Source organism: Megalobrama amblycephala, linkage group LG11 (assembly GCF_018812025.1).
Source record: "Megalobrama amblycephala isolate DHTTF-2021 linkage group LG11, ASM1881202v1, whole genome shotgun sequence".
Classification (NCBI taxonomy): Eukaryota; Metazoa; Chordata; class Actinopteri; order Cypriniformes; family Xenocyprididae; genus Megalobrama; species Megalobrama amblycephala.
The window spans coordinates 1,583,993-1,607,595 of NC_063054.1; the positions used below are offsets into that span (position 1 = coordinate 1,583,993).

A 23,603-nucleotide genomic window follows, 5' to 3' on the forward strand; every position below is an offset into this window, starting at 1 on the left:
TTTTAAAATTAAAAAAAGTCATGAGTAAAGTCTTTTTACATTTTCTTTGATCCTTTAGTGTGTTTACCTTACTGTATATGTTTCTTAATAAGTTTAACTATTCCTTATCCAAAGAGCATCGGGATACAAAGATTTTTACCCCAATATAACTTACATTTTATCATATAATTTCTTGTTTAATCATATCATCATCCCCTGTATTAGTATAATAAAAGCCCTTATTCATTCAGCAGCAATAACTCATGTCTTCATGTACTGGCCTCATATAATTCAAGTCTCCTCCATTCAGAAGTGCTTCTGTAAACTATGAAACTGTGAGGATGGGTAATGCAGGGACTGTAACACACACAGTTATAACAGCTTCATTCCTTCAAACAAACAGCTGCTCCACATGAACTACTGTCTGTCTGTTTGTATCTGTGAGGTCTGTCATGCACTTTCATGAGGAACCTGAAACACTTTCTGTTCATCAAACACTTTTGTCGACGAGAAAAATGTTTATATAATTCTGCTGCAATGCCATCGGTGCCATAGTGACTTGTTGAGATGTTTTATAGCATCAGCTTCTTCTTCTAGGAGTAAATCTCATTCACATCCGTCTATTTCTATTGCACTAATTGAATTTACATGTTTTAGGGAATCCAGAAAGGCAGTATCAGAGTCAGTGCATTAACTGGATTTATAAAGATGAGAATAAAAGTGATGATACAAGTGAGAGAGAGCTTGATAATCATCAGTGACAAGAAAATTAATGTTCAGATATGTGTTACGTTTACAACACTGTCTTTCAAGATTGGAAAAATATGAGGGATTTAGTTCAACTTTTTCCAACCACTTAACTCTGGATCTGACAAAGGCACTTCTGCTTTATGTTTGTAGATCTCATTCAGATCAATTCACATTCATTTGTGTAGTGGTTTTCACAATACATGTCGTTTCAAAGCAGCTTTACAGGAAATGCATGTGTCTACATTACAGTTTAGAGTGATTTGTTATCAGAGGTGACTGTGTCCAAGTAATGTATTTCAGCAAATCACGCATTTAGGTAAAATAATATCCATTATTACTTAGTATTCATTTTAGGCAGAAACAATGAGCTCATTGAAGTATAAATGAAAAATAAAGCATTTCTTTTTAACAGTGTCTCTCAACCCCCTGGTGTTAAGTGAAAGGAGTGATAAAGACACAAAACAAATAGTCCAGAACAGATTAGCGTTCAGTATATAAACAAGAACAAAGTATATCATCTGTCGAGCCTCATTACCTACAACAACAACAACAACAGAAAGTCTCCTTAACACAAGTTCTGCGAAGAGTTCATGTTACAAACTCTATAAGCTTGGGACCTAAAAGGTCGACTCAGGTCGCCAGAAGTGCAACAACTCTATATGCTTTATATGCCGATGCTTTAAGAGGGGACACTACAGGCAAAAACACTGTTTTTTCAGGCAAAAAACAAACAAACAAACAAAAAAACACTGCGCTTTTTGGCTTTTCATAAAGTGTTTTTTTTTCAGACTGGTGGAAAGTAAACATCCAAAATACACTTTCAAGTGTATATTTTGTAGCACTTTATCTATTTGCGTCAATAGATTTCAATTACAGTAAATATCTTTAAAGGCCGTTTTCTCAAAATGAGTTTTTTCTCCTGCTCTGAGTCAGAAATCTCGAATTAATCAGTAAAGATTGAGGAAGTCATTATGTTACACACTCCAGTATAGTAGGTGGCACTAAACACATTTAACGATAGACTGAAACCCGCCAGAAAACTAAAAGAAGAAGAAGAGAAATTACCTGAGGCCTCCTACGCATGTGCGTTCAGCGTTTTGAGGAAACACCCTTAAGTCCAAGCTGAAAGTAAAGACTCAATTCTTATGAAATGTAGAGGATCATATTCAGAGGACATAAAAATATTTACGGTAAGTTCATTTATCAGCTTTTGATAAAATGTTGTATTATTGTACAATGTTTTATGTTTGCTGTTATAAACTTTATCTGTATTAGCTTCAGATCTGGTTCTGATTTTCCACTCTCCTCTTTAACACAACACGTTTATCGTTTGAATAAGTGAATGGCTTCAAACTTTCTAAAATTAAACTCTGACAAGACTGAAATCCTGTCAATTGTTCACAAGTGCCTCATCTCTTCTCTGTCAAATCTCTGTTTAGACATTTATGGTATTTTAGTTTGTCTCTAAACTACAGTTTGTAATCTTTGAGTAATTTTTGACCACACACTGTGTTTTGCATCTCACATTAGTCACCTCGTTTACATTCCTCACTCAATAGGAAGAATGCAGAAATGGTTATCAATACTTTCAGTACATCATGTCTGGATTAGTGCAGCTCTCTTTTACTTGGTCTTACAACTGAATTGCTTTACTGTTTATTATTAATTCTGTATGCACATTTCCTCACACATATGTGCAAGTCTGGCCATTTTCCATTTCAGCAACTTCATTGACTTCAGTTTCCTGCTGTATACAGTTTATAATCTTAGTCATGGACTTTGTCAAAGTATGTCATGACATCAACTTATCTTGAATTGCTCCATTCTTATATACCTGGACACAACCTTTGGTCTGCAAGAGATACATTTACCTTTCAAACTACTCACTGTACTTGAGTTTAGACTGTCATTTATGGGGTGATGGCTTTTATTATCTCTGTGCTTAAGATATGGAACAATCTTCAGCAATCTCTTTGTGAAACCCTGGACTTTCAGTTTTGGCATGTAGCAGGAGAAGAGGCGATTAAAGTCTGTAACCCGTTTCACTTCACAGAGGAAGGGAAAGACAAAATAGAAGTGCTAAAGAACAAGTTTGAAGACTTCTACCTCACTTGAACCTCGTAAAAACTTACCGTACATTAGACGTGTTCTTCACACACTCACAGGGACCCCGTTTATGTCACAGACTTGAAAAATAAAACAAAAGACTGTGAGTTCATGGATCTACATGACTCATTAATTTGTGACAGAATTGTATGTAGCATAAAAGACAATCAGTTAAGAGGCAGACTGCTGAGAGAGACACACCTCTCACTTGAAATAGCCAATGTTTGTTGGGCCAATGAGATTACATCACGTCAGATAAAAGCATTGAACGATGAGATGGAGGTATACAGAGTCAAAACAGTGAAGCTAATGCTGAGTTCAGACTGCACGATTTTCAAAGTAGTCGGGTCACTGTTCTTTTCACACTGCATGACTATCTTGGCCAGCATTCAGTCGCTGCTATGTTCATACTGCACAATGGATCGGCGACAGAAGGTTTCACACTGCATGACTTTACAATAGGAAGAATCGCCAACAACTCTGTCTGGCACGCAAACTACGTTTCACAACAAAACACACGCGAGACATGACAAGGAAACAACGCGCGCAAGACCAGAGTTCTCACATGAGACTGGCCCTGTGTCTCAATCAGCTCCCTAGCTCCCTAGGTCGTGAATCAGTATATAATGAAAGTGAATGTGGCTGATACCCGGATCAGTGCCCTGACTACTGAACTAGGAAGCTGATTGAGACACACGGTGGGATTATTATTAAAAATAGTAGCCCGCAAGAAGCTTGAAATACGAATTGCCTGTGCGCTGATTTGCAGCGAAAACAACATAAAGAAAAAAAGAATATGGAGAAGGAAATGTTTGGGGAGACGCGAAGAACAAGGATTGTGTGTTCTGCAACGACAGTTGGAGCAAAATACATAACTTTTCAATGTGCTGCTGTTGATGGTCAAGCAAATGTTTGTGCTTTGCTTCTGTATGATAAAATTGTAATGTTTATCTGAAACGAAGCCATGCTTGCTGATATTTTGGTCTATAACTCCTTCCCGAACTCTCCGCTGCTCTGTATCTTGCTCTCTCATTGGCTGTCGGTCATCGCCGATGTAGTTTTCAGTCAGAACACTTTTCACACTGCAGGATTTTGAATCGCCGACAGGTCCAGATATTTAGCATGCCAAATATCTCACGGGTGTCGGCGACTCGTCGGCGATTCTCTCAGATCACGTCTTTGCTCATTCACACTGCGTGATTGTCACTCGCGTGAACGAGCACCGATTTGCCTGTGATTTCGGGCATTTGTCTGCGATTTCTCAAAACCTGTCGGCGAGCCAAAATCGGGGCTAAAATCGTGCAGTCTGAACTCGGCTTAAAGAGACGAAATGGTAAATGGGATCACAGTGTGCTGACAAAAAAGCAAAGCAAAGAAAAATTACTTTGTTAAAATGTGCACTTCTAAGAGCAATATGAGTCAGAGTAAAAGGATGCACGCAATTGAACAGAGCGAGGATATGTTCATTGAAAGAGTACAGTAACAGCAGGTCAACAATATAAAATCAATTACCTTCCAAAATGGAAATGAAAATGATTGGACTGAAACTCTCAAAATAAACAAGAGAAAGTTAAACTATACACTGGTGTAGAATGCAATGTGGTGTCAGAGAGAGTACAATGGTTGCAAAAATATAGTTTCTCAGGTCACAAGATGGAGTCATTATACAAGAAAGTGCTCAACTGTGAGTACAAGGGACAGAAGTGCAAGATTGTATTTGAAATCATACAAAAAGATGCACTAGCAATTCTTGGACATACTGCCTCCCAAACGTTAGACATGGTAAAAAAGTAGTTTGATGATCTGTTTGTAGGCTACTTACCTGGTGAACACCACATACAAACACAGACATCAGACCAGTTGTGCATGCTCCAAGGAGGATCCCAGTAGCTCTCAGAGATAAAGTTATCAAAGAGCTTCAAAGATTGGAACAGATGGGAGTTATTGGCAAAGCACCCTGAGCCTACTGAGTGGGCCAAAAACATGGGAACTGTGGTCACATCAAACAAAATTTGCACATGGATGGACCCCAGAGATCTAAACAAAGCGATAAAATGAGAGCACTATCCAATGTTAACTGTGGAAGAGGTGGTCTCAAGAATGCCAAATGCAAAGTACTTCTCAATGCTTGATGCAAATCAAGGCTTCTGGCAAATCAAGCTGGATCAAGAGAGTTCAAAATTATTCACAATGAACACACCCATGATACCACTTTCTTCACTTACCCTGCGGGATCTCTTCAGCATCCGAGGTCTTTCAAAGTGTAAGACTGATGCTGGACTATCTGGACCAAGAGAGGGCTACTCTTTGAGAAAAAAGGAAATTAACATTTGGACTCTCTCTTACCCAAAATCTTTATGGTTTAATGTGAACAATCATCACAGAATGCTATACATGTTTGGTATCGTTTGAAATGTCTTAGTGTGACTGGTACAATGATCTCATCTACATGGAAGTAAACCAAAAGGTATTAAAGGTTTTGAGAGTTTAGAGATACTTTGGGCCCCTTTCCCAGGGTCCTTTATCCAAACTACCTCCTGTTCCACAACAAAGTGCGAACTCCCGAGGTCTGTGACACTAGTCAATGCAAATTCTGAATGTAAGTTTATGCCCCACATTGGGGGATGTTTTCTCTTGGTCTGAGTATTTAAAGAAATGTTGCAAAAGGCTCGGGCGAATCTGTATTCAGATGAGCCCACATTGCTGAGTCTCCAGGACACTCAGCAATGTGTATTTTTCTAATGTCAGGTATGCATCTTACTCTGTTTCTGAGCATTTGATGTTTTGTATTGATCCTCTTTGAATTGATTATGTAATTGGCATGATGCATTTACCTGACTAATAAATTGATTGATTTGATTTTATTCTGACTTAGTCTGAAATTATGACTTCAGTAGATTACGATGTATCCACTGTTACCGCAAATCTGCATCAGGTTATTACCGGACTAAAGTCCAGGTTTGAGTGGAGCATAGGGGCACGCCAACTGAGATTTTAGAGCTCTGACTAACGCTTGGCATTAGTTCAAGTGTACTTAGACTGTAATGGCTAAAAAGGGAATTTCCATTTAGGACAACAAAATGATGATCAAGCCTTACCTCTGTTTAATGTAATAATACTCTAGTTAAGTGTACATGGGAAACCATGGCATAACCAAACCAAAGCTACTATCAGAGAAGTAATATTGGTCGGCTTATCTGTAGTAGTGGTTGTGATCTCTGACTAGAGATAGTGTTACATTAAGTGTATACAGATCTATGGAGACTAAACAAAATACTTTTAGATAGATAAAGCATGAAAGCGGCCTTTTAAATAGTATAGTCAATTACCTCTGTCTAGTGACCAAGACTGGCTAGTTTGTGATCGTGGGCCCACATAATAAATGAATGGCTAGTGCGAGGACCCTGTGCAACTCTGAGAGCCGAATGAACGAGTACAATCAGAGTAAAGAGTTAAATAGAATATTTAAATGTCTAGATAAATTATAAATATAAATGGTATCAGGGGGGAAAAGTTAGGGCCCACGCACTCTTGGGGCCCCCAGAGATCGGTTTTATTAGTAGTAACAGTCAGTACTCGAAGTGGGCTGGTACGCAGCACTTCTCACACACCAGCACTTCTCATGTTGCCGGTACTCTAAACGCCCACACCGAAACGTAGAATCATCAGGCTATTAATTAATTGTATACATCGAGTGTTCAGAGCTTTTATAAGCTGTACGAACTGAACGGATCAATTGTCTGCGCAATATGACTGTGACTGAAGCCCAATTGTTTAATTTTCCATGAGTGGCATCCGAATCACTGTAGGCGCGTTCAGAAAAGTGTTCAGGCGCTCCAAAAGTGTTAAGATTTGCACGAGCCGTTCCTATGCGACGCTGCTGATAAAATGTGTGACCCATTTAGATTCTATTGAGGATAGTAAAACGCTACGGAGAAAGTCGAACATGATCTAAAACAGCCACTAAAAATATCATCCTGCAAGCTTTTTAAACTCATGAAGACCACATTTACTAGATTTTATCACATTCTATTGTATTTATTGTGGCAAATTTTGACTAGTTGTAGAATTTATAATAGATAATCTGTTAAGGGAATAGATTTTTCACTAAAGATTTTTTATTACAACTGTGGCATGGTGGAGAAAAAAAGGTCTTACCTGCAATTATATCCTTATTGTAACAAATGCTATAGTTAACAATTACAAGAACTGTTATTTTAAGGCCGAGTACAAGTTAGAAAGAGCTTTAAAATATGGACCTTCTTGAATTTTTGACTAAACGATTGGTTTTGTATAAGAATGTATGATTTGATTACTGTACTGTATTTTTCTATTACATTTACATTTGCATAATAAATCGTCTGCTAGTGCTATAGCCATGGTAGGTCTCTGACTAAATACTGATACCTAGAGGTCAAAAGCATTAGCAAAAGTAATAGGTCATTATTATTAAATTGAAGACAAAGATTTTGGAAAGCTAGGTTGACTTGTATGTTTGGTGCAGAATGGGTGCGGTAAGGGCCCCAACCTCATATTCTTTCATAGGGCCCAAAATTGCTAGCAGCGCCCCTGATTGGCATTCCAACCTAAATTCGAGGTCATAATAAAATAGTGTCAGATAAGAGTTTAATTGGAATTAAACTACCTTGCCACAATGAAAAGACCAAACATGCAATAAACCTTCCCCGTCCTATGGGAAAACCGCCATTGGGCCTATTGGGCAGGCCTTACAAAAGGTCCATAGCCCAAATTATAGAAGGCCTGGAAGGTGTTGTTAACATCATCGATGACCTGTTGGTGTGGGGAGACAGAGTTGAAGAGCATGATCAAAGACTGCTAGTGTTGTCAAAAGTACCGACTTCGGTACCTATCGGTACTGAAATTTAAAAAATGTGACGCTTTGAGCGCTGTTGAGCGGATTCGTAAACATCTTTGATTGGCCACATTTTTTAAATTTCAGTACCGACTAGGTACCGAAGTCGGTACTTTTGACAACACTAAAGACTGCTACTGAAAATATTTGGCTAAATTTATCCGCAACTTCTCTGACATCAGTGCACCTTTGAGAAAATTGCTGGAGAAATACAGCATGGCACTGTAAAGATACTCAGAAGATATGTTTTAAAAAAACTCAAAAAGATGATTACTCACAGTCCAACTGCTGTTCTATGATACCAGCAAGCTGGTAACACTGTCTGTGGATGCAAGCTCAGAAGGGATTAAAGAGGTGATCTTACTAGATAGAAGCCCAGTATGGTTCTAGAGCCCTGAGTGACTGTCAGCGCAGTTAAGCACAAATAGAGAAAGAGCCGGTCACCATAGTATATCCCTGTTGAAAAAAACAGCATATGCTGGTTAGATATGTTTTGAAGCCTGGCAGCTGGTTTGAGTTGGATAATGCTGGTTCTTAGTTGGTTATGAGCTGGTTTAAGCTGGTCCTGAGCTGGAACTAGTTGCTTAGGACCAGCACTAGACCAGCTTTTACCAGCTCATGACCAGCTTAAACCAGCTCAAACCAGCTGCCATGCTTCAAAACATACCTAACCAGCATATGTTGTTGTTTTTTGGATGGATGTGAGAAATTCCACCAGTATGTGTATGGGAAAATAAATCACAATTGAAAGTGACCACAAACTGTTAAAAACAATTTTCAGAAAGCCTTTACATCAAGCTCTATTCTTCTATGTCTGCAAAGTAACAGTCTCAATGTAACATACAAACCAGGGAAAGAACCACATATTGCTGATGCTCTTAGCATCTGACCGAGCAGAAAGAGGATCTGTTGGGAGAAGTGTTGGAGGTGAATTGGGTGACGTCACAACTTCCCATTTCTGAGAAAAAGCTGGAAGTTTTCAAGAGAGCCGCAGCAGATGATGCTGAGATTCAAGCATTAAAGAACGCTGTCAGAGATAGCTGGGCAAAAGAGAGATCTGCACTACCAACATTCTCTCTTACTGGAGAGGAAATCAGCTATGTTGATGGTCTATTATTCAAGGCCAATAAGCTCATTGTTTCACAGCAGCTCAGACAAATGTCCAGCAAAACACATGAGTCTGACCTTGGAATTATGAAGTTTAAAGGTAGAGGCAGAGACATTATGTATTGGCCAAATATGTTGGAACAGATAGAAGAGACAGTGTCCAAATGTGCGTCCGGCAATGAGAACAAAAACAGCAACATGATAGAGCCACTGTTTCCACACGCAATACCTGGACGAAGAGTGGCACAGAGATCTTTTACCATACCAGGTCAGTATTTCTTTTGTGTGTAGATTACTTTTCAAAGTATCCACAAATCAGAAAACTTACTGACACTACTCGTTGAGAAGTGATCCAGGAGATGAAGTCCATTTTTGCAAGGCATGATATTGCAGATATAGTAGTATCTGACAACGGACCTCAATATGCCAGTGCTGAGTTCTCCATCTTTAAAGAGGTGTGGGACTTCAAGCATGTGACATCCATTCCTGGTTACACACAATCAAATGGTCAAATGGAAAGGACTGTGCAAAATGTAAAGTATCTGTTAAAGAAATCACAAAGTCAAAACAGTGACACATGTGTTACACTACTTGAGTACAGTTACAGTCGAAGGGATAGGTTTGTCTCTTGTCGATGGGGCGACGTCTCAGACACTTGCCAGATCTGCAACCTGGAGAGAGGATCAGAATGCAGAAAGGAGAGTCAACCTGCTGTAGTCCAAAGGAAACATGAGCATCCAAGATCCTTTGTGGTCAGAACACCAGATGGTAACCTGTTCAGGAGGCAGAGATGTTCACGAGTCTTTAAGCTGGAGTCCGAGTCAAGTCTGAAGTCTTTAAGCTGGAGTCCGAGTCAAGTCTGAAGTCTTTAAGCTGGAGTCCGAGTCAAGTCTGGAGTCTTTATCACTGGAGTCTGAGTCAAGTCTGGAGTCTTTTGTCACGAGTCCGAGTCGAGTCTCGAGACATTAAAAAAAAAAAAAATTGTCATAATCAAATCCTGTTTTTTATCCTAGTTGTATTATATAGACAAAATAATATGATCTTTCTATTATGTTTTATTTGAAATTAACGTCCTATGATGTAAGGGATAATGTACATCCAATTTGTTATTTTATAATCCATTACAATGTACAAAACAGTCGTCCTGGCAACACGAGTAGTTATTTTCAATATAGTCGTTAAGCAGACACAAGATGGCGCCAGTGAGTCACGGTTTGTTATACAGAAGTTTGTTATACAGCTTTGTTATTGGTGACGACAGTCATTATCAGAAAATATCAAACTTCGGAATGTTTAAGAATGTCAATAGAAAACTCTACACATGCTGATTGTAATACGTTAAAATATGAGCTTTAAGTAATAAATGGATTAACATCTCTTTCTATCTCTCTCTCTTATGGACACACATTAAGAAATAGAAAAGCTGCAAAAAATACGAAAAGATTGATTAAACGTAGTGCTAGGTTTAAAGTCTAGATTTATTTTTTTCCATTTTTTAACAGGCTGTCAATTCAAATGAGCCATGCAGCTACACCACAGTATAATATCTAGCTGTGTGAGTTTATGTGACTAACCTTTGTGGATGCGATGTCTCATAAAATTTGATGATGTTGTTCCGGTGTCTTTAATTGTTTTCCTACATTCTGTGCATCTAGTCGATCTGACGTGATAACATACCCAAACGAAAGAACATATGGCACAGTGGCTCCCGTCATGTTGCATGGTACTCTTATTATGACATTTCGGAGTTTACGCGCACTGACATACGTAATCAAATTCTATGACAAGAGTCTGATCTACCACAACACGTAAGGAAAAATATGTGACGCAGATATTATAAAACCATTTAAACACAACACGAATTCTTTATTTATTATATCAGTAGTTCAGGGTAAAAGACTTGAGTCGTTTTTATAATATTCCGAGTCTTTTGTGCCGAGTTGAGTCATGTCTGAAGTCATTTCAGGTCGAGTCCGAGTCTGAAGTCTGTTAAAATGCGACTCGAGTCTGAGTCTCGGTGCCCATCTCTGTCAGGAGGAATCACAAACATCTAAGTCAGTGGATCTTAAACTAAACTAAAAATTTAATTGGTTTTGTTACAGACTACATGTTTATGACACTGTTGAATTTTGTTGTTATATGTAAATAAAAAAGAAAAAAAGCTGAAAGAGGAGGGATGTTATATATGTGGATGTATTGTGTGCCCGTTGGGCATGCGTAGTAGTCACGTGGGGGAGTATGAAAAAGGTATAATAAGAGATACTGGCATCTGAGCAACATGTCTGAGTCCTCTCATCAATATAAAGTATAACAGATACATGCAGACACACACACACACACACACACACACACACACACACACACACACACACACACGCGGACACACATTCATGAACACAAACAAAGTCTTCACCGGTGCATTGCTGCATTCTTACAGTCATCAAAAAATATATTAGAAAATCTTTCCAGTGCTGGAGAGAGCTAAGCAGGAAGGCCTGAAAACAGATGCGGAGGCTGCTTTGATTCCTTCTCATGTAAGTTCGGTTGTTCAGTTGGGTTGGCGATTAACAAGAAACTCTTGCTTGTATTTACTCTTGTGTACTGTACGTTCATGTTTTGTGCTTCCTTGGCGTATGTTCATCATCTGCGATTTATTATTCGTGAAGCATTTTGTTGCGTGTCAGCTGTAATAAACAGACATACAGTCGCATTTTGTGTGTAACAGTGGCCAGATAGTGGGAGTTGAGCAGGTAAACTGCTGCCCACTAGAGAATGAGGTGTTTAGCGTCATTGATAGTGCATTTGCCTCACATGCCAGCAGCGATTGGGCTAAATTTATTACATTTATTTAAAGTTATTACATTTCTTATTAGGTCAGTTACAAAAAGAATTGTCAATCAAGTTTATATTGTTTTATCAACTCCATGTCATCATATAACTCCAATACATCATATCTTCATTGGAAAGCGTGTCTCCTCTTCTTTGCTGCCATCTTGTTACTCCTAACTAGGTTAAGAGACCTCTGCAGCTCTCCTAAATTATTTAGGAGCTGAGACCTAGTCTTGACACTTAGGAACCTTTATGAATCATACTTATTCTTAAGTCTGGGAATAAGAGTAAAATTACGTCATTCTTGGAATTTTGAAACACTTAAGTCTAAAATTTTACTCTGAGCGGCTTTATACATACGGGCCCAAATCTGGCTCTTCAAAAGTCAGTAATCATAAGAAAATTATCCTCCAGAAACTACTGCTAGAAAGTCTGAAGCACCAAATTCTCCAGAATGTCACTGTCTGTGTAGCATTAAGATTTGTTTTCACTGGAATTACTGGAATAGTTAAAACAATATGTATGATTTGTTCTCTGTGTTTCCATATGCAGGTCTGAAGTCAGTTTCTCATTATGGAGAACAGAGAGAACAGAGAGAGAGCTTCATCTCCAGAACCCAGCTGTGTGTCTATGAATAGTAACACATCCATGGATGAAGCTCCTGAATTCAGTGATGAAACAGTGACTCCTGATCAACTGTGAGTATAAACATGAAGTTGGTGATTTAACTGCTCCAGTGAAACTAGGAGACAAATAATGCGAGAGTCAAAAACACACTGAATGCACAGAGAGATACGTTGTTTTTTTTTAATGATTTCACCTCAAATCTTTGGACAAACATTCAGTGATGGAAAATGAACAATGTTCATGAACTTTGTTAATTTTGCCCCAATGTCCAGATAGGTGTCGTGATATACCAGTTTTGATGATAATCATGATATAAAAAAAAAAATTAAATATTGTTATCATGTTAATTAGGGATGTTGCAATATACCAGTAATGATAACTGTAATTTTTTAAATGAATAGTACATAAATTATAATATAATACGCAAATAATCCAGTCATAGTATCTGGTTGATGTACAGTAGTGATGGGAGAAACGAAGCTTTTCAAAGCTTCGAATCAATTGAACCAATTGCTTCGCAAAATGATTCACTGTTTCGAAGCATTCGAAACACCACATGCTGGTGACCCCTGCTGGTCAAAACCATGTAAATACAGCAAAAACTCATGCCAAACATGCATAAAAAACAGCTTTTACAAATTTTATTGGAAGTATAATCTATAAGATGGAATTAACTAATCATCTAATACCATTAAATATTAAGTGTCTGTATAATATCTGTATTCTTTTATCAATTTGCAGGGCTTGTTTTGTTTATTCTATGAATGGGTCAGCTAAACACAGACTATTAATTACTATTATTCCTTTAAATTATACAAATACTGTTACAGTAGGACCAGCCAGGAGACAGAAGATCGGTTAACAGGTAGTTTATTGAACACAAGCAGAGTATATGGTGACAACAGGTGAGTATGCAGATGCAAAGTTTGTGACTGATGAATGGTATAGAGAATGATACTGTCCTTTGTTGTTGCAGAGTGATGATGGAGAATGATACTTGCTGAATGGAGTCGATGACTGCAGACAACACTTCACACACAGACTGGAAACAATGGAGGGAACTCGGAGACAAGGGAAACAGGTAAGTAGCGAGGAGAGTCCTTGAGGTAAGCATACAGGTAAGTCCTTAGATGCGAACGAGACCGGACAATGTGACTGTATGTGTGAGTGTCTTAAGTAGTGCTGGTGATGAGTGAGCTGATGAGGTGCAGGTGGCGGTGATCAGTACTCCGGGGAAGGTGTGCGCTGTGATTGGTGGATGTTGGAGCCTGGCGTGTCTGTGACAGTACCCCCCCCTCCATGGCCCGCTCCTGAGGGCCGAGGACCCCGACGTCGTGGTGGTCTTCCTCTTCCACGAGGGGCAGGTCTGTTGGGATGAGCAGCGTGGAAAGTGTCCAGCAGGTTAGGGTCAAGAATATCATTACGTGGAATCCATGAGCGTTCCTCCGGGCCATAACCTTCCCTGTCCACTAGGTATTCGAGCTGACCACCACGGCGCCGGGAGTCCAAGATCTCACGCACCTCGTATGCAGCTCCGTCATCCAGTAGAAGTGGAAGGGGGGGGCTCAGCTTAGGTCACACCATGCTCTGTGGAGAGAGGAACAGAAGGGTGGTGAGGTTTTAGGAGGGAAACATGGAAAATGGGGTGAATGCGATGAATGCGGAAGGTAATTGGAGTTTGTAGGTGACAGGGTTGATCTGCTCCAGGATGGTGAATGGGCCAATGGACTCAGCTTACGGCATGGTAGGCGCAGACGGATGTCCCTGGTGGACAGCCAGACCTTCTGTCCCGGTTGGTAGGAGGGAGCTTTGGAGCGATGAAGGTCTGCTGTCATTCTGCACCTACGAAGAGCTCGTTGTAGTTGGTGATGCGCTGAGTCCCAGACCCTCTCGCTCTCTCTGAACCAGTAGTCCACCGATGGTACGTCCGATGGTTCCCCGGTCCAGGGGAACAGTGGGGGTTGGTAACCGAGTACGCACTGGAAAGGTGTAAGTCCGGTGGATGGCTGGCGTAGAGAGTTCTGCGCGTACTCGGCCCAACCCAGGTACTGGTTCCAAGAGTCCTGGTGGCCATGACAGAAGGTACGGAGGAAGCGGCCGATCTCCTGGATCTTCCGTTCCGTCTGCCCGTGCGTTTGAGGATGGTAATTTGCAGGGCTTGTTTTGTTTATTCTATGAATGGGTCAGCTAAACACAGACTATTAATTACTATTATTCCTTTAAATTATACAAATACTGTTACAGTAGGACCAGCCAGGAGACAGAAGATCGGTTAACAGGTAGTTTATTGAACACAAGCAGAGTATATGGTGACAACAGGTGAGTATGCAGATGCAAAGTTTGTGACTGATGAATGGTATAGAGAATGATACTGTCCTTTGTTGTTGCAGAGTGATGATGGAGAATGATACTTGCTCAATGGAGTCGATGACTGCAGACAACACTTCACACACAGACTGGAAACAATGGAGGGAACTCGGAGACAAGGGAAACAGGTAAGTAGCGAGGAGAGTCCTTGAGGTAAGCATACAGGTAAGTCCTTAGATGCGAACGAGACCGGACAATGTGACTGTGTGTGTGAGTGTCTTAAGTAGTGCTGGTGATGAGTGAGCTGATGAGGTGCAGGTGGCAGGTGGTAGAGAGTTCTGCGCGTACTCGGCCCAACCCAGGTACTGGTTCCAAGAGTCCTGGTGGCCATGACAGAAGGTACGGAGGAAGCGGCCGATCTCCTGGATCTTCCGTTCCGTCTGCCCGTGCGTTTGAGGATGGTAACCCGATGAGAGGCTGGCGGTCACACCTAGGAACGAGAAGAAGGCTCTCCATACCCGGGAGATGAACTGTGGTCCTCTATCAGAAACTATGTCTTCAGGGATACCGAAGTATCGAAACACATTGTTGAACATGATCTCTGCTTTTTCCATAGCAGTAGGGAGACCTTTCAGAGGGATGAGACGACAGGATTTTGAAAATCTGTCCACAACGACCAGTATATAGGTATATTCATTCGATGCTGGGAGATCGGTGACGAAGTCTACTCCTAGGTGTGACCAGGGTCTGTTTGGAACGGGCAGATGAAGAAGCTTGCTGGATGGTAGATGGCGTGGGCTTTTTGAGATGGCGCAGTCCTTGCATCCCTGCACGTACCTTCTGACATCGGCAGCCATGTTGGACCACCAGAAGTGCTCTTTTAGCAGCGAGAGGGTTTCATTGACCACTGGGTGGCCAGTGCCAAGTGAGGTATGTGCTGAGTGAACCAGTGGAGTGCGCCGTGTCCGGATGACATACTGCAAGTCCGGTGGGCAACCTGGCGGAGTGTTGGTGGAGGCATTGGAGGAGGGCAGAGTTTCCGCAGACCACGTGATGGGGCTGACAACAATCTGCTCTGGGAGAATGGGTTCTGGTTTCTCTGTATTTTCTTCTGGAGCATGAAGTCTTGATAAAGCATCCGCTTTGACATTTCTGGAACCAGGTCGATAAGAGATGGTGAAGTTAAAGCATGTGAAGAACAGTGCCCAGCGGGCCTGTCTGGGATTGAGTCTTTTAGCGGATCTGAGATACTCAAGGTTATGGTCCGTTAGGACCAGGAAGGGATGTTTAGCTCCCTCCAACCAATGCCTCCACTCCTCGAGGGCCAACTTGACTGCAAGACGTTCTCGGTTGCCGATGTCGTAGTTTCTCTCTGCCGGGTTGAGCTTGCGGGAGAAGAAGGCGCATGAATGGAGGCAGCTCGGATTCCCCTGCTGCTGAGAGAGGACCACTCCTACTCCGGTTGTGGAGGCGTCCACCTCCACCACGAATGGCTTGTTGGGATCAGGGTGAACCAGGAGAGGAGCGGTGGTAAAGGCTTCCTTAAGGGCGTTGAAGGCCTCCGTGGCAGCTGGGGTCCAGGACAGAGACTTGGGCTTGTTGCGTAGGAGACTCGTGAATGGATTGGTGATTGAGCTGTAGTTCTGAATGAATCTTCTATAAAAGTTGGCAAATCCGAGGAATCGTTGGAGTTCTTTTACTGTAGTTGGAGTGGGCCAGTTCTTAATGGCTTCCACCTTCCCCTCATCCATCCGGATGCCACTGTGGTCGATGTAATACCCAAGGAACTGCACTGAGGATTGGTGGAAGGAACATTTCTTGGCTTTGAGGAAGAGCTGGTATTCTCTCAGGCATTTCAGGACCTCTGCAACGTGGTGGCGATGTTCGGCCATGCTCCGGGAGTAGATCAGGATATCGTCGATGTATACCAGAACGAACTTGTGGAGAAACTCCCGGAGCACCTCGTGGATGAAATCCTGGAATACGGAGGGGGCATTGACCAGGCCATACGGCATAACCAGATATTCATAGTGGCCGGTGAGCGTCTCGAAGGCGGTCTTCCACTCGTCCCCCTCGCGTATCCGGATGAGGTTATATGCGCTGCGGAGGTCCAACTTGGTAAACACAGTGGCACCGCGGAGATGTTCCAGGGCTGCTGGGACGAGAGGAAGGGGATATCGGAACTGCTCGGTAGTCTATACAAGGCCGCAAGCCTCCGTTCTTTTTGGCCACGAAGAAGAAGCTGGAAGCAGCAGGGGAAGTAGATGGACGTATGTAGCCTTGAGTTAGAGCCTCCTCGATGTACTCCACCATGGCCTTCTCCTCCGGGATGGATAGGGGGTATATCCTTCCCCTAGGCACTGACTCACCCAGAAGCAGATCTATAGCACAATCCCATGGCCGGTGTGGAGGCAGCTTGGAAGCTCTCTTGGGGCAGAATACGTCGCTGAAGGGGGCGTAACACGAAGGAATATCCACAGACCGTTTCTCGATGGGACTTTCAATGGAAGTGGCACAAACAGGGAGATGATTGGAACTTGGAGATCGTGGAACTGGAACTGCAGAGAAACAGGATGGAAAACAGGTGTCGCCCCACTTCAGGACTTCTCCAGTCATCCATGAGAGGATGGGGTTGTGCTGCTCCAACCACGAGCGCCCTAATATCACGTCAGCGGTGGATCCCTCCAGAACCAGCAGATGGATGTTTTCCACATGAAGAATGCCAACTGGAATCTGTAGTGGACCGATGCTCCGACTCACATGTCTTCTGCTCACAGGTTTGCCAGTTATTGAGTGGATCTGGTAGGTTGACGGCGTATTCTTGGTCTTGATGCCGAGCTGACGGCAGAGGGCGCTGAAGATGAAGTTTCCTGCTGACCCAGAATCGAGGAGAGCGGTAACTGGAATGGAGATATCAGCAGCAGTAAGTTGTACAATAGTGGTGAGTGGTTTCATAGTATTGACATTTGGGATTATGGCACTCACCATGGGATGATGAGGACGTGTTGGGCATGCGGAGATTACATGCCCAGGAGAACCACAATAGAGATAAAGTTTCTGGGTCAGCCTTCTCTGCCGTTCAGCAGGTGTCAGACGAGTAGATTCCACTTGCATGGGTTCGTTGGCTGGTTCTGGAGCGCTGACGGATTCTGGTCGGCAGAGGGAGGTGTTGAGCTGTTGCTGACCCTGGTGCTCATCGAGACATGACTACATACGAGTGGCAAAACGGATGGAGAGTTGGATGAAACGTTCTAGGCCGATGGTATCCTCGTATGCAGCGAGATGCAACCGCACTTGAGGATCCAAACCCTGGCGATATGTTGTCAGTAGCGCCTTTTCATTCCATCCGCTTCTGGCAGCGAGTGTTCTGAATTGAATGGCATAATCGTTAACAGACATTTTTCCTTGCTTCAAATTATAAAGCTTCTCACCAATAGATGAATCCCACCTCTGAAGTGATCGATGAAGATGGAGTACGACTGAAGCACAGGGTTATTTTGTGACCAAATGGAATTGGCCCATTGATGCGCCTTGCCAGATAATTGTGAGATCAAAAACGCTACCTTGGTGTAGTCGTTGGGGAACAGGTGCGGTTGCATCTCCATGGTCAGAGAACATTGCAGGAGGAATCCATTGCACTCCTCCGCCGAACCAGGGTAGGGCGCCGGTTTGGCCATGGGACTGGCGTATACAGGCGGTGAAGAGGAGGTGGCGGTGTTTGCGGAAGTGAAGGTGGGTGCTGACGGTGGTGGAGGAGTGGTGAATGTGCGACGCAATGCATCCGGTCTTGGACCGGTTTTGGTCCGGTCTTCTGTTACAGTAGGACGAGCAGAAGATAGGTTAACAGGTAGTTTATTGAACGCAAGCAGAGTATATGGTGACAACAGGTGAGTATGCAGATGCAAAGTTCGTGACTGCTGAATGATATAGAGAATGATACTGTCCTTTGTTGTTGCAGAGTGACGAGGGAGAATGATACTTGCTGAATGGAGTCGATGACTGCAGACAACACTTCACACACAGACTGGAAACAATGGAGGGAACTCGGAGACAAGGGAAACAGGTAAGTAGCGAGGAGAGTCCTTGAGGTAAGCATACAGGTAGTCCTTAGATGCGAATGAGACTGGACAATGTGACTGTGTGTGTGAGTGTCTTAAGTAGTGCTGGTGATGAGTGAGCTGATGAGGTGCAGGTGGCGGTGATCAGTACTCCGGGGAAGATGTGCGCTGTGATTGGTGGATGTTGGAGCCTGGCGTGTCTGTGACAAATACCTCTGGTAGCGCGGCCGCCATTATGGGGTGAAAATACTAACTGGACCAAAGAATCCTTCACACCTTACACACCCAAAATCTAATCAAATTTCACTGCCAAATCAGAAGCGCAATAGAAATTTTTTTTTAAATTAAGTCACCAGTAAATTGTATTAATCCCACAGTAAATGTATTGTCTTTATATATATTTTATTTTAAGTTGTGGAATCTAACCATTCATCCATCTGAGGTAAGGTAGTTAGCCTACTTTATTGAGTATTTCCATTTTATGCAACTTTACACATTTATTAATAGTAAATCAATAATTAATAAATTTAAGATCATCATGTTTGCAGCGAACAATATATTTCAGACCTAGAGGAGTAATAGTAATAATATCTAGGTCTGAATTAAAATAGGCTATATTGTACGTTTTAATGGATCACACTACAAACATAATGATCTTATAATACATGATGCATTGCTTTGTCTGTTATTGCATAATTTACACTTTTGGACACTTTTGCTTTATAAGACATAAGACAACACTGCAAAATCAAGCTGTTATAGTCATATATTTATTGTCCAACATTTCCAATTTTTCTGATGCATGTCCTTAATTTAATTTCATATGTTGGTAATAATTTAGTGTTTTTAAGACTTTTAAAGAATTTTAACCCAAACTGACTGGGTTTCTAGAGAGCAAAGGTTTTGTGGAAAAAAGTGGAAGACTTAAACACAAAGTGTGTAAAATAAACTGTAAAAATGATTTGATGATCACTAGTGATACTATTTTATTCTGTGTTGGCATCATTCAGGTTGGATTATAGCTTTAATGTAAATAAACACACCATTTAGACAGTATATGCGTTATATTTGTTCTTCAAGCTATCTTGGGTATTTTCATATCAATAATGTTTATTTATTATGCAATGGCAATTGACATCTATATTGATTTACTATATAATTTTAATTTTATTTATTCATTTAATTATTTATTTTACATAATTTTTTAACCAGTTCTTATTTTTTTCTTCTTTATTTTTGTTGTTTCTGCAGAGTGGATAGAGATGATCAGACTGGAGACCTGCAGCAGGATTCTCCTCAACCAATGAATGATGAACTACAGAGAGTCAAAGACAGACACAAAACCAGCATGAAGAACAAGTATGAGAGATTATTTGAGGGAAACAAACTCCAAGAGAATGAAACCCTCCTGAACAGGATCTACACACAGCTCTACATCATAGAGGGAGAGAGTGAAGGAGTGAATGAAGAACATGAGGTTTTACAGATGGAGAAAACCGCTAGAACACAACACTCACAAGACACTCCAATCTATTGCAATGACATCTTTAAAGCCTCACCTGAACCAGAATGTAAGGAGAAATATCAAATCAAGACTGTTCTTACTAAAGGAATCGCTGGAATCGGAAAAACCATCTCTGTGCAGAAGTTCATTCTGGACTGGGCAGAGGGAAAAGCCAATCAGGATGTAGATTTTATGTTTGTGCTTCCATTTCGAGAGCTGAACTTGATCCGAGATCATCAGTACAGTCTTCACAGACTTCTGCTGGACTTTCATCCTGAACTTCAAGATCTGGACTCAAAGGTTTATGAGGAGTGTAAAGTTGTGTTCATCTTTGATGGTCTGGATGAAAGCAGAATGACACTGATGTTTTCAGACGATGAGAAAGTTTCTGATGTGACTGAGACTTCATCAGTGGGTGTGTTGATGTCAAAGCTCATGAAAACAAAACTGCTTGTTTCAGATGCTCAGGAAGTTTCTGATGTGACTGAGACTTCATCAGTGGGTGTGTTGATGTCAAATCTCATGAAAGGAGAGCTACTTCCCTCTGCTCTCATCTGGATCACCTCCAGACCAGCAGCAGCCAATCAGATCCCCTCCAAATACATCAACCGTCTGACAGAGATTCAGGGATTCAATGATCCTCAAAAGGAGGAATATTTCAGGAAGAGAATCAGTGATGAGGATCAAGCCAGCAGAATCATTTCACACATCAGAAGAGCAAGAAGCCTCCACATCATGTGCCACATACCCGTCTTCTGCTGGATCTCATCCACTGTGCTTCAGAAGCTCCTGAAAGAAGATCTGAGTGCAGAAATCCCTCAAACTCTGACTGAAATGTACATTTACTTCCTGCTGATTCAGATCAACATGAGGAATCAGAAGTATGAAGAGAGAAATCCAGAGAAACTCCTGCAGTCCAACAGAGAAGTGATTTTGAAACTTGCTGAAGTGGCTTTCAAACAGCTGATGAAGGGCAATGTGATGTTCTATGAGGAGGACCTGAAAGAGAGTAGCATAGACGTCACTAATGCCTCAGTGTATTCTGGGATTTGCACTGAGATCTTTAAGGAGGAATCTGTGATTCATCAGAGGAAAGTCTACAGCTTCATTCATCTGAGCGTTCAGGAGTTTCTTGCTGCTTTCTATGTGTTTTACTGCTATCTAACAAAGAAGGAGGAAGCACTGCAGTTTTTTCAGTATAGATTCAGAAGTTTCAGATATTATGAAGACTCTCTGTATGAGTTACTTACATCAGCAGTAAATAAAGCCCTTGAGAGTAAGAATGGACAGCTGGATCTGTTCCTGCGGTTCCTGCTGGGAGTCTCACTGGAGTCCAATCAGAGACTTTTACAGGATCTACTGAGATACAGAGAGAAAAGCTCAGAAAGCATCAGGAAAATCACACAGTACATTCAAGAGAAGATCAAAGATGGATATGGACTCTGCACTGAAAGATCAATCAATCTGTTTCTCTGTCTGCTGGAAGTGAAAGATCTGACTCTGTCCAGTGAGATTCAGGAGTTTGTGAAATCAGACAAACACTCAGAGAAGAAACTCTCTCCTGCTCACTGCTCAACAATCGCCTACATGATTCAGATGTCAGAGGAGCCGCTGGATGAGCTGAACCCCAAGAAATACAACACATTAGATGAGGGTAGAAGAAGACTGATACCAGCTGTGATCAACTGCAGAAAAGCTCTGTGAGTGTTAATTATTAACAAATGAAGAATCATGTTTAATAATGAATCTAGCACCATTTCCTAAATGAGAGGTGGGGGACTCGAGTCACATGACAATCACATTGTAAGACTTAAAACTTGCTTGACAAATTTGAATAAAAGACTTGACTTGACTTTGACTTGACATTCATGACTTGAGACTTGACTCGGACTTGAGTTAAATGACTCGAAATAACTTGTCTTTTATTTAATAAATATGTTTTTGAATGCGCCGCAACCTAACCACGTGACGCAGTAGGCAAGCAGAGAGAGCTATTGTGAGCTCTCTCATGGACAGAGCATGCAGTCGTGACTGAACATGGAAGACGCTACGCCAAGAATAATTAAGTAAAAAAATAACATTTTGGACATGTTAAGAGTTGACTTTAAATTGGTTTTGTGTTCAATAAACAGAAAATCGGGTTAAAGTCAGTCAGTGCTGTCAACGTTTTCCAGTTTAACGTGTCAAAAATATTTAACGCAAATGCACCATCCATTTGGCTAGCATTACAATATATGATCAAGCTCTTATTCATGCAAATGCTTTTAAATAATTTAAGCGTGCCAAAAGAGAAAAAGAGAATGCGCTGTCTGTGAATGTCCTGGCACACACATGACGCACAGAAATACTCGTGCCAGAATGTTACGCTTGAACGAACAATAACACATAATGCCAAAAATGTCAGTTTTGTCGAGTATCCTCATTAGAGCAGCCTTGAATGAGTTAAACGAAAGTAAATAGTTGTGAGAAAGTGGGACGCTCGTGAGATTTGCATCATGTGCGGCAGATCTTAAAGTAACAGCAACCAATGCTGTCTGTCATTGAAGAACAAATGTAACAGAAATTTTTTGCAAGTGCAATGCGTAAATGGTTATTCACTGTTTATAAGGAAATGTCAGCTTTTTGTTTTGCAGTAGGACTTAGTATGTGTACAGTGTCTAATATTTGGTCTTCAGTGTTAGACTTTGAGTGAAAAGCCTATGGATAGTTTATGGGGATGCACATAAATATATTGTATATACATGATACACACACACACACACACAAACAAACTAAAACAAAAAAAACCCCTCAAACTTGCAAACAAACAATAGATTTTTCACTCATACATACGCACACACATTCACTCACAAATATTAATGAATCACACTCAATCATATCATATCACCTCTCTCTCTCTCTCTCTTTCTCTCTCTCTCACTCACACACACACACACACACAAAATGAAACAATAAAATTTGCCAACATAACCATGCACATGCAAATGATACACTTTTCACTCATACACATGCACACACATTAATTTATTTTTTATTTTTAGATTTGTATTGTATTGACAGCTCAGCTGTATGTGGACGCCTTTTGAGTAGAAATGCATATTGGATTTTTTTTTGTTGCAAATAAAACTCTCATAGTCCATAACTACTATAGTTTGAACTTATTTTAATATAAATTCAGTCAAATCATCAAACATTTGTATGACTTGCCAGTGACTTGTTTGACTTGACTTGAATTGCTTGACATAAAGCAGTGACTTGCCTGATTCTCACAAAAATTGACTTGGACTTGCTTGAGACTTGAAGGCTATGACTTGACACTTACTTGCACATGTGTGACTTACTCCCTCCTCTGTCATTTACAGTCTATATTTTGTTTGCATTCTGAGCTCAGAAAAACATTTTTTTTCAACATTAATACTACTTGTCCATCAGCCTGATTATGTTTGCACTGATATTTCTCTTT

At 41.2% G+C, this 23,603-nt stretch overlaps 1 protein-coding gene across 2 annotated transcripts in view; it reads left to right on the forward strand.

The window, feature by feature from the left end:
- The first annotated feature begins 19,889 nt into the window (after positions 1–19,889).
- Positions 19,890–23,603, forward strand: part of LOC125278866 (NACHT, LRR and PYD domains-containing protein 3-like) — a 52,821-nt gene continuing 49,107 nt past the window's right edge. For both annotated transcript variants that reach the window (XM_048208259.1, XM_048208260.1), the window contains exon 1: positions 19,890–21,840. In XM_048208259.1, coding sequence (XP_048064216.1) covers positions 19,940–21,840 — 1,901 coding nt within the window. In that variant the 5' untranslated portion in view covers positions 19,890–19,939. The remainder of the gene's footprint in view (positions 21,841–23,603) is intronic.